At 38.8% G+C, this 12180-nt stretch overlaps 1 protein-coding gene across 6 annotated transcripts in view; it reads left to right on the forward strand.

Moving 5' to 3' along the window:
• The window catches only part of ERICH1 (glutamate rich 1), a 94025-nt gene that overhangs the window by 64130 nt on the left and 17715 nt on the right, over window positions 1–12180 (forward strand). For 3 of the 6 annotated variants that reach the window (XR_005858087.2, XR_005858089.2, XR_005858088.2), the window contains exon 6: window positions 795–976. The exons of 2 other annotated variants lie outside the window; for them this stretch is intronic. Coding sequence is in view for 1 of the 4 variants with exons in the window: in NM_001278029.2 (NP_001264958.2) it covers window positions 795–868 (74 nt within the window). In the remaining 3 variants the exon portion in view is untranslated. Of the gene's footprint in view, window positions 1–794; window positions 1550–12180 lie in introns of those variants that run through there. One more of the 6 variants, NM_001278029.2, reaches the window with a different exon arrangement.

The following is a 12180-nucleotide window of genomic DNA, read 5'->3' on the forward strand; positions in this document are numbered from 1 at the left end:
AAATACATTCTTCTCTCGTTGCCTGGGAAATTATCACTCAGAGATGAGCTAGAAGCTTCTTTTAACCGTCTTTTTTTGGAGAGTTGTCCTTTATATATATGTCTCCTTTGTGTGAGAGGTACATTTTGCACATCAGAAGTAGTGGAACTACTGTGTGCCAACAATAAGCAGGCTGGATACACAGAGGCCCTGAAATGACTAAATTAAACTTCTTTTTTTTTGAATGTGCATTCAAAGAAAAGGAAATTAAATGTGAAAGCTGTATTAACATAACATTATAAAATCATCTTAAATATGATGTTATGTGATAAGCAACATAGAAATCCCTATCATAAAAAAGAAATAAAGTTAAATAGACAATCCTTGAATTAAGACAGAAATTTTAGGGCTTTAATACAGCAGTCTTTATGTGATTTAATACAAGAACTCTCATTTTCAGCTCGAACTTTGTGTAGTTACTCTGCAGAGAGAAATGGAGACGATTGCATTCTTTTTCCTTAACCAGATGATCATGTCATTTAAATTTCATTTCTTCTGAAATAATGAACCATAATAAAAAGACATTCAAATATATAAACCAAAATTGTATCTCATACAAATAACTGACATCCTGTAAGAAAATGTTCCTGTTTATGTAGGAATTCATATGTGTTAGCCTTCAATCTCAAATATCTCTATGGTTTTTACAGAAATGATAATGTGGAATGAAAATAGAGGTTCTCACAACTCTTTTTCTTTAATGTTCAGAAATATCTTAAAGATGTTTCAGGAGAAATATTTTTTCTTTGTTTCAGATCATACCAAGTTCATCATTACTCTGTTTCACTACTGGATTACAGATATCCTTCCTGTGAGGAACAGCAAATAAAGCCTTGCTCATGTCTGTATGTGCAGGGTTAAAATTTAATATACAAGCACTTAGTCAAGTAGCAATTATTCAGAAAGAGCAGTGTCAATATACATTCTACATCTTCAGGTAAATGAATTATTTTTTATTTTTACAAACTCCAAAAGACAAATAAGCAGGGTACAGCTAGATATGATCTGTGTTATTGATCAAGACTATACATAAGCTATGTGGCCCGAATCTTCAGCTGGATGAGTATATGTACTTCATTTTGGGATAAGGGCCTTATCTAAAACGGATTCGGTTTGTATCAAGTATTTTGTTTGAGAAATATAGTAATTTTTATGTTTATAAATCAATAGTTTCTTTCTGGAAGTACTTGAAAAACAAATATGTATTTTTATATATAAATTTAAGGAAAAATGCACTTGAGGACTGTATTTTTGCTGAATAAACTGATAAATTACAGAAGTAGATAAATTCCTACATCTACATCATGTAGGTACTCTTTGGAATTATACAAGAGTTTTGACTGCAGTTTTAGAATGACTCTGTTGCCCAATGTGTTAGTTGGGTGGGCTTCACTGACCACAGAACTATGGGACCGGGTTCTCTTTGTGGTTACTGTGCAGTCCTTCTGCACCTGCATTCATCTTTGTGTAAACGTACAATAAATAATATCTATGGCATAGTTGTAAAGTATTTTCAAATTCTGAAGAAAGCAGTGCTTTGTAAATGAGGGACTCTTCTCTCAGTTGAGTGAACCACCTGACAGATGATACAGAGGAAGCTATTTCATATTTACTATGTTAGTTTCCCCATCAGTAAGATGGGGACAACATATTTATCTCTTCCAACATATTCTTGAAGATACATTGCTGGCAGGTATACATATTGCATGTGTTCTTGCTTCGTCTTATTATTATTTTGTTGGGTATACCCTACTGTGAGACATTGTTTTAGTGGTAGGCAAGTATATATTTTTTTCATACCTCTGTCTCATTAACTGAAAAAAATTAGGAGTGCTATCATGCTAAAGAGCAGCATGTGCAGAAAAAAGTGGTGTTATGGCTAAGGCAGGTGTATTACAGACCTTGGTCTGTATCTACTAGGAAGGATACCTAAACCAGATCTCATACAGCATATTTCCTGTTCTAAAGTTCCTGGCTTGCTAACACATAAGCACTGAATTGTAGTTATCATTTTTCACCGATGTCATGTGTGCCTCAGTCCAACAACTGGAGGAAGAAGAAAATACTATTTGAATGTGAAGTGCCTAGATACTATATTGATGGATCCCACAGGAAATTAGTCACTTCATTTTCAGATTGAGATGTAAATGTTGTGCAGTAAATGGGGGCTAATAACAGCACAAAAAGGATATGTAGCATCTCATTAGGTAAGCATCATCTATCCTGTAGAGTAAAAGTGGAAAAATAATAGAGACTGTGTAATTAAAGACAGTGTTGTAAAACACAAGTCTAGACTGGTCAAATGAGGACTGCAAACAACTGTAGTTCCTGTATTTACTGATACTAGAGGAGCAGTGTTAAGGGATGTTTTAAGGCTGTTGCCTTTGAGAGGCTCCAGAGCCAAGGGACTCTATTACTGCTGCCTGTACACTGGAGCCCAGCCTGGTTCCCCCTGGAGACCTGGATGTCTCTGTCACCACCATTGGATGCAACTGCAGTTCTCGTGTTTCCAGGTTCAGCCAGTAGTAAGGCATGGCACATATCCCAGGGAGCCGTGCACATCCACATCCACGCGCATGCACACAACAGTAGTATGAGCCAGCAGTGTGCCTGTGTGGCAAAGGAGTCTAATAGTATTCTGGGGTGCATTGAAAAGGGCATGGCTAGCAGGTTGAGGGAGGTTATTCTTCCCCTCTACTCCTCCCTGGTGAAGACACATCTGGAGCACTGTGTCTAGTTCTAGGCTCCTCAGTTCAAGTAAGACAACAAACTTCTTAAGAGAGTCCTGTGGAGGGCCACAAGGATGATGAGGGGCCTGGAGCATCTTTCTGATGAGAAAAGGCTGAGAGACCTTGGCCTTTTCAGCCTGGAAAAAGAGAATGCTGAGAGGGGATCTTATCAATGCTTATAGATATCTAGTGGGCGGGTAGATGTCAAGGCTCTTTTCAGTGGTGCCCAGCAACAGGACAAGGGGCAACAGGCACAAACTGGAACACGTTCCGTCTGAACATGTGACAGAAATTCTTTACTTTGAGAGTGACAGAGCACTGGAACAGGCTGGCCAGAGAACTTGTGGTGTGTCCTTCTCTGGAGATAGTTAAAACCTGCCTGTGTGCTTATCTGTGCAACCTTCTGTAGGGAACCTGCTTTAGCAGGGGGGGAGATGGACTAGATGGTCTCCAGAGGTCCCTTCCAACCCCTACAGTTCTGTGATTCTGTGACATGGCTGTCTACATGGACTGCCACAGACTGGACACTGCCTTTGACAACACACTGATGTGTGACCCTACCAGGTCACACATAAAACCTCAGTACAGTCACTCATCTCCTCTGGCTGGTTGTGACTGCAGCTCACTAGTGAAAATACATGTGCCTTCACTTCCTAGATGCACAAGCTTGCACACATTGTCAGCTGCCTCGAATATCAGCACAGGCACTCAGCCTGTCTGATACCCCTGCCTGGATACTGGGCCTTCTCACCTGCTCTGTGGGTCTGCTACTCCCCAGCTAGCCCTGCCTGACAAAATCCAAACAGGTGCATTTTCCCATCTCTTAAGCACTGAACACTCACAGAGCCTTTGAGCATCAGGCTGGACTCTGAGCCTCGCCAGTGAGACCCTGAGCCTCTTGCTCACTGTGAAGTCCAGGCTGATGTTTGCTAATCAACTACACATAGGCACAAAAATCAGACTAGGAGAAAATAAAAATGTACTGGTCCCAAAGTTGCTGATGCTGAAACCCTCACTCAGCCCACTTGCTGTCAGCACGGACGTGGAGACTGATGTCACCCCAAGTCTGTCACCAGCTGATAGCTCTTAATTCACTTGCTCTACTCTCTGCAGTGGAGGGTATCTAGAATTTCCAGCACTCACAGGGTGTCAAGAATGAGATTTACATGGAAAGATAATTAAAAAGGATTTAATTAGAAAATGGGATTGACTGTAGTGATCAAGTGCAATGTAAGTTAGATAAGTGAACTGACTTGTGGCTGCTTGCACGTGGCTGGTCCTCTTTGTTCTTCCTCCTCGCTGTGCGCCTTGTTCCTCCCCAGTTCGCCCTTTTTCTGTCTTTCAGCCTTTCTCCTAAACATTTCTTAATAAACTATGCATAGTCCCATAGGCCCCTTCAAGTATCCGTAATCCAGTTGAACTTGTTTCTCCCTTCTTATTAGTTACAAAGTCCAGATTGGTGATATCCAAAGCTATGCCTATAGTTTCTTAATGGACCATCGATTAGTGACTGGGGAGCTTTAGTCCTTGCTGTAATCTCTGTTATGCTTGCTGTGGGTTTTGTTTATTGCTTTCTCTGTTACTTGTGATTCCCTTTGAAGTGAAAAGGTCCTTGATCTGATAATGCTAATGAAGCAAATACTCTCACATTCCACATACCCTTATAGATTGGCCATGTAACCTTAGTAATGACATATTAAAGTATGGTCATGGATCTGTTGTTTTACTATTTTCTTTTTAACACATGTATGTCAAGAAAAGGGCTGCTACTGCCCAAGCCAAGTAGAAGAGAGATTGCAGAAAGTTCCTTGATTCTTGCTTGCAGTAGAGAATACTGGAAGAACTAGTCAGTGCATACAAGCCCCTGCACACACTGATTTTAGATGGGGATATGCTTCATTTGCTTTCTATGCATTTATGGCCTTTCTAGAATTAATTACGCACAGTGCTAAGGGTTATTGGTTAGTCATGGACTGGGAGAAGCTAGGATTTCAAAAAAGGTAGATTCTTGATAATGAGGAAACATATTCTTTTGATTTCTAGGTAGAAAAGTATTATATATGCTCTTGACCACAGCTTCTGGGCTGAAGTATTATTTTGCTTTCCTATTACTGACATAACTTACATAACTAACTTACATCAGATTGGGCCACTTTGTTATAGTAGGACCATAATTTTATTATGGTCTCCATTATGATTAGCACCTTTTAAAGAGGTGGTGAAAGATTCTTATAGAGGAATGCCATCCTTAGTATAACACAATTCTGCAGTAGGAATTTTTCATTATTATTTCTGTTTCTATGCTTGGCCATTTCTAATACTATTAAAAAATTCTATGAATTAAGCTGAATTTTAAATAGCTGCATACAGAAGAGCAGACCTGGGTATCTTTGCTAATCAGAAATATTTTGTACTGCCAATAGTCTAATCCCAGAATGCGAGTAAAATTTCTTAGCTCAGAAATGTCCCTTGTTTGAATCAGGCAGTAATGAGGAAGAGATTGCTTTCACTCTCTTTTTTCTTTTTACTTCAGCCGCTGTAAGAGCCTTATATTTTGTGCAGACATCAACTGGTCCTAACAAAGCAAGCCTGGGAAATGCTTCAGAGCATAGCGAGTTAGAGGCAGTGATATCTGATGTCTTTGTAAATGACCTGAAATATGAGCTGAATCTCATATTTATCAAACCTACCACTATTACACTAAAAGAGATTAGAAAGAGTGGAGGGTAAAGTAAAATCTGAGATGTGTGAAGGTTTGGAAAATTGGACCAAATTGGAATAGATAGTAGATTGTCATTGTAGATAAACGCGATCACACGGGAGTGTACTTGTGTCTGGAACCAGCACACCAAACAATGCTATGCTAAACTATAAGACGCAGAAGGACTTTGGAGCAGTTTGTGAAAGTATCCAGCAGAAAGATATAGTTTAAAAGTGAAAGAATCATTACGTATCCTATAATAATATCAGCTAGGCAATATGCTAAAGCTTGCAGAAGAATTTTGGTTCCATGTTTACCACCCTATTTGCAGTCAAAGATTTTCACACATCACGATTTTGATGCCTGGTCATTTTTCTTTGTTTCTTCTCTAGAAGAAGTGATATTGATTCTCCCTATACTTTTTATTGTTTAATTGAACGGGGTTATTACCTATTAGTCTGGAATACGAAAACTGAAAAACTTAAATGAATATCCATCAGTGAGCACTGTGTGTTTTACATTTCATGGCTCCTTCAGCATAGCAATGAAGCATTTATTGCTTTGGGTTTTCACGCTAAACTTCTCAAGGACACAGGAGACAGACTTAAGTTTTACCTCTTGAATGTTGTTCAGTCTATCGAATGTGCAATATGGTGGGATTTACAAGGCATTTTTATAGCAAACTTTGCATCAGAGAATTTCTGACTGAACTGTACATACAGTATTATAAGCATATTTCAAACTTCTGGGAAGATAGAAATTTTACACACTGTTCTAGGAACTAATACAGACTCCAAGAGTATGAAGAGTTTAGAGACCAACTAGAAAGCAGTCTGCATGTGGATTCAAGAGTTAAATTTCTTGTTCACCTAATTAAACATCACTTAGCAAGGGAGGATCAGCAGCATGATGTAAAAGAAGATGGGCTCTGAGTAGGTACTGGTCCCATCCCTAGGCTCCACATACAAGGGAGACAGGAGAGGCTGAAGTAGTTTTGAGCCTCTGCAGCAGAGACTGCTTGTCTGCAAGGGTGTGAGTCTGAAGCCATTACTGCTGTATATGAGTACCTGTTCTATTCTCAAAGTTGCCTGTATAGCCTTAATTCTTTTATTCTGTGGATATTTAATATGGGGAGCAGTCTCTAATGCTGTAGATCGTTACTGCTTTGCAAATGGTGCAGTATTTTTATAAAACTTTACAAAACTGTAGGGTTATAAATTCCCTCGTGTTTTCTATGGCAGCTGGCTTTTCTCCTCTGCACCAGTGCAGGGGTTTCTGCTCTGTAGGCTGAAACTCTGAAATAACATGTCAAAAAGAAAGGCTTTCAAAAAAGACAAGGATGGGAAAAAATAATGGGAGGCTGCGTGAAAGCAGAGGATTGTTAAGCTGTCTTTGACCAAAGAAAACATATTTCACTTTGGTGGATCATAAAATATCTGGTATATCATAAAAGCAGACTACACAAGTAGAGTGGTGTGTGTTACATTTGTACAGCATGCTACACATGAAGTGTAACAACAAAAAGTAGTATGAAAAAGCAGCAAACTGAAACTGGAAAAAAAAATGCTGATATTTAGGCCAACCTCAGCTTCTTTTTAAGTAGAATTTGTGGTTAATTGCATCAGCCCTAGAATGCACCTAAGGAGGGCTGCATTGCATGTGTTTGTGTAGCTCATTTATCTTCATTGTTAACTACTTGATCTTTTGCGTTGTATCTAAGTAATTTTTAATAGGGTAATTATAATGTCTGGGTATTCCACAATTTTTAACACATGTTTTCCTTAGATGAAGAAGATTTATCATTTTAAACTGCCAAATATAATGAACTAAGCCATGGGAGAAAAACATACTACAAAAATATCAAGAAAAAGCAGAGATTGAAAAGTATTATGTGTGTTTCCTACATTTAAAGATCATAGGAAAAGCTGTATATTATATGTATTATTTGAAAATAATATAAATTCTCCACAGTCAGCCAAGACCAAACATAGAGCTTTAATAAGGACATTATCCAAGTTGAGTGCTTAGGTTTGTAGAATTAATAGTCTGTGTTCATTTAATGAACCGTATGTATTTGTAAAATAGATAAGCAAGCTGTAGTTCTCTTTTACATTATTATATCTCAATTTAGGATATACAATGGAGAAAAAATGTGTTATCTAAGATAGAAGAAAACCACACAGAAATAGAGAAGGAATGAATCTGTGGTTCAATTCTTTTTCTGTTGCCTCAACTGAAGACTGCTTTTCTTTTTCAAGATCTTGCCCGTCTTCTGAGTCCTCAGTGCACAGATGGTACCTCCATCCTCTCAGCCTCTGGTACTAGCTTCCAGCACCCATTTGCTACATTTTCAGATGAACATGTTTGTGCTTTTTCCCACAGTGCCCTCCACAGATCTCTATGGAGTAGTTTTTCTATCTTCTTCCCTTCTTTCTCCTTTGCCATAATGCTGCCCAAAAGCTCGGCAACAGGTAGATCAGTAGTGTGCTAAGAGAACTGCCTACTGTGCTGACTAATGTGTCTGTGTACTCTCACGTCAATCTGCCTATTTTCTCATCTGTTTTCTCTTTTATTAAAAGAGCAGCAATTTGATGCAGGGATTCAGGCCCCATCTGGAGTACGGCGTCCAGGCCTGGGGCCCCCAGCACAAGAAAGACGCAGAGCTCTTGAAACAGGTCCAGAGGAGGGCTACTGAGATGATCAGAGGGCTGGAACACCTCTCCTGTGAAGAAAGGTTGAGGGAACTGGGATTGTTTAGCTTGGAGAAGAGAAGGCTCCGGGGAGACCTCACTGTGGCCTTCCAGAACTTGAAGGGAGCATATAAACAGAAGGAGGAACAGCTGTTTACGAAGGTGGGTAGTGATAGGACAAGGAGGAATGGTTTTAAACTGAGACAGGGGAGGTTTAGGTTAGATATTAGGAGGAAGTTTTTCACACAGAGGGTGGATACGCACTGGAACAGGTTGCCCAAGGAGGTTGTGGATGCCCCATCCCTGGAGGCATTCAAGGCCAGGCTGGATGTGGCTTTGGGCAGCCTGGTCTGGTGGTTGGCAGCCCTGCACATAGCAGGGGGGTTGAAACTCGATGATCATTGTGGTCCTTTTCAACCCAGGCCATTCTATGATTCTATGATATGATTCTATGATTGTGAGTTTGTAAAGCACCCAGCACAATGAGTCTCTATTACATTTGAGGTGGCAGTGTGTTAGGGTAATGTAACAGGCTGAAGTGTTATCAAGAAAGTGCTAGAAGATTTTGTAAGCAAGGTTAAAATGGTATAATAATTCTCTATGGCACACATGGTCTGTCTGCTAAAAATGGTACAAAGTACCCTCTACTTTTAGGGCAGTATCCATCTGTAGCTTGCTAAGGAAAGTTTGGAGGCAGGATTCATTTCTCTTAACTTCTGATATCAGCAGTGTCAATATTACCATCTGAGAACCTTTATAATTGCTCAGATGAAATAGATCCCTGTGCAGCCCTGTATATCTGATTGTTTCTAGATATCTATTTTAGGATGATGACAGTGGTACAAAGAGTACTAATTTATGTCTTCAGATTGACTGCTATGAGAGCATAAACAGGTAGGTCAGATGGAAACATCTGCATTGCAGACATCTGGATCTTATTGAACAAATGCATTTGTTGCAGCTGAAAAAAAAAAAAACAGGAAGGTACACATTGCATTACCAAAGCATCACCACTCAAGGTGCTGGTCTGGTAGTGACAAGCTCCTTCAACCTGGACAGAGCCATATCTCCCTTTCTTGCTGCTTCTGCACGGAAGCCAGTGCCCAGGAATGGTAAAAGGGAGAAGAGTAAGGAGTTACATACAGCTGCGCTTCGAACGTGCTGAGGAGAGGATTCTGCTTTTCCTCTCATTCCCTTTTTCCCTTTATGTACTTATGCACAAGGTGGCCTTCACCACTTACCATGCAGGCTCAGTAAAAGATTGGCGTGTAATTTAGTTCTCCTCCCAGTAACAACAGTAAAGTGGAAGTGAACTTTTATGCTTTTATGCACAATGAAATAACCGTGGCTAATTATAGCAAACTGATTACTCGTTGCCTATGTTTTAGAGAGTGAACCAATGGTGAATATAGAGTTGATTCACAGAACCAATGGTGAATATAGAGTTGATTCACAGAAGTAGAGTTGATTCACAGTCACCAAGCTCTGTAGATGTAATGATAGCTAGTTTGATCTGAATCCGGAATGTTAGGGGCTTAAAATGAAGGTCATGTTCAAATCTGATTTAAATTCAGGGAAAGCATCTTTGCCTATTACCATTACTATAGTGCTGGATTCTATTTACATTGATAAACAGTTAAAATACTTGACATGTTATTCAATTAAATCTCTCATTGCTAACTGACAGACCAAAGTACATTGATTTTTCCAACCGCATTAAGCTAAGTACATGGCACAGTGTTTCATTAGCCTGTCTGCTTAACCCTTTCACATTAATTCAATTACCCAGTATAAAATTAATCTGTAAAATATTAAATAACTCTGAACTTTTAAATTAGAAGGCAATGCAAGGATATATTCATCTTGATAGTTTCTGACATATACTTATTACTGGGTGATTTGCAATCTGCTGTGAATCACATTGTTCTACAGATGGCAAAAGTCACTCAAGTTTTTTTTTCTCCATACTCACTCAGTAAATTGATAGATTCATGAAGGTTAAGACTGGAAAGGACAGGAGATTATCCTCTATAGCCCCATCTAAATATCAGGTCATAAATTTTCCTTGTACTTCAGGGTGAAGACCAGTAACTTGAAACTGACAGAAGCACAATTTGTTGGCTTGGGGTTTTTTTCTGAAGTCTTCTTCTGAGACAGACAAGCTTGATTTAAAGACATCAAGAAATGAGGACTGATCCCCTTCTCTGGTCATTTATTCCAGTACTCAGTCACTCTCACTGTTAGAAACTTGCATTATTTTTTATTTCAGTTTGACTAGATTTAACTTTAAACCATTAGTTCTTGGTATGCTTTTCTTCACGAGATTATAGAAATCCCTCACTAGCCAATATTTTCTGTCTGTGAAAGCATTTGAACACCGTAATCAAGCTGCAATGCACCCTCCCACTTGGTATCCTAAGAACTCTCTCTAAATTGTTTGCTTTAAGTCATTTTCTACAGTCTTCAAACTGTTTTTATGGCTCTCTTCTATCTTCTGTCAATGTTTATTTTTGTTACACCTTTGGAGAACAGGAGTGCACGGACTGCACACAAACTTCATTTAAAATCTCAGCACTTTCATACACACACCATTGCTTATAGCTACTTTTTGCCATAGAACTGTATAGAGACGCCATGTTGAATTACATGCAATACAATTACCTGTAGTTAATCTTGACATTTATAGCTTTCCAGCATATAGTCCCCGGTTCTGTCCTTCTTGTTCTTCCGTGTCTGAGCTTTTGTTTGACAGTATTAACATTAATGTTCTTGTACTGTATCTGGGTCAGTAAATGATGGATTGTTTCACATGCCTGTACTGCTTTCATTAATAACTGCTGTCTGCTAACCCTGGTGTCATCTGCAAATCTTTACAGCGATGATTATACATTTTCTTATAGTTCATTAATAAAAATGCTGAATGCTACTGAATCTAGTCCTACTCTTTATGGGATCCAAAGAGAAACAACATAATGATTCCCTGCTTCTACCTTCTTTTTGAAAATTGAGTGCTGAGATCATCTAGATGATTTTTAATGTATTTAATCTGCACTTTATTGTCTTTTATGCATTTTTTCCCCCTTGATCAGAAAGCCACATGGCACTAGGTAACTTCACAGGAACCTAAATAGCACAAAGTCTAATAATGACTGTACTTTGTCAGTTTTCTGCAAGAACAAGCATTATTTGTTTTAGATAAGGATAGAGGCCAAACAAAAGACACACAAAAAAACAAAACAAAACAAAACAAAAAAGCCATAAAACTGTTTGTTATTAAAGTGTGTTTATGGGGAAGCAGAAAAACTGAAAAGCAGTCACAGTAAATAGCCTTTCAACTTTGTCTTACATATTTATTTTGAATGTGTTGCTCTGCAGGGAATCGTTTGTGTTAGTTAAGAATGTTTATTCTGAAAGATTCTCTTTTTAAAAAAAAACATCAAAGGAAAATTCACAGTTGTTTCTTTTCCTGCAAAATGTGATCTATAGTTTGAGTTTTGTCACCACGTTTCCAATATTCTCTGTGTTACTACTTCTCTGAAAGGGTGGTCAGGCACTGGAATGGGCTGCCCAGAGTGGTGGTGGAGTCACCGAGCCTGGTGGTGTTCAAAGAGCATTTGGATGTTGTGTTGAGGGACATGGTTTAGCGAGAACCATTGGTGAAGGGTGAATGGTTAGACTCGATGATCCTGTGGGTCTTTTCCAACCTTGGTGATTCTATGATTCTATGATTCTATCAACCAGACAGTCTCATGGTGGCGCCTAATGTGTGTATTATCAGTTGTGTTGCATTTCTTCCAGCTGGTTCCCAAAGAAAGATCCTTGCAATAAGCACATTAACTACTGATGAAAAATAGTTTTGAGACTTAGAAATTTGTGTAGGAAGTTGCACTAACAGTTTTCTAGTGGGGTGTGCAGATTTTATGCAATTTTTACATAAGCAGCTCTGTAAGCAGATTTCCAGGGTTATAGCACTGACCTATTAACTCTCAGTATTAGCATTAACTACCTAAACATCTGCACC

Source organism: Gallus gallus, chromosome 3 (genome assembly GCF_016699485.2).
Source record: "Gallus gallus isolate bGalGal1 chromosome 3, bGalGal1.mat.broiler.GRCg7b, whole genome shotgun sequence".
Taxonomy (NCBI): Eukaryota; Metazoa; Chordata; class Aves; order Galliformes; family Phasianidae; genus Gallus; species Gallus gallus.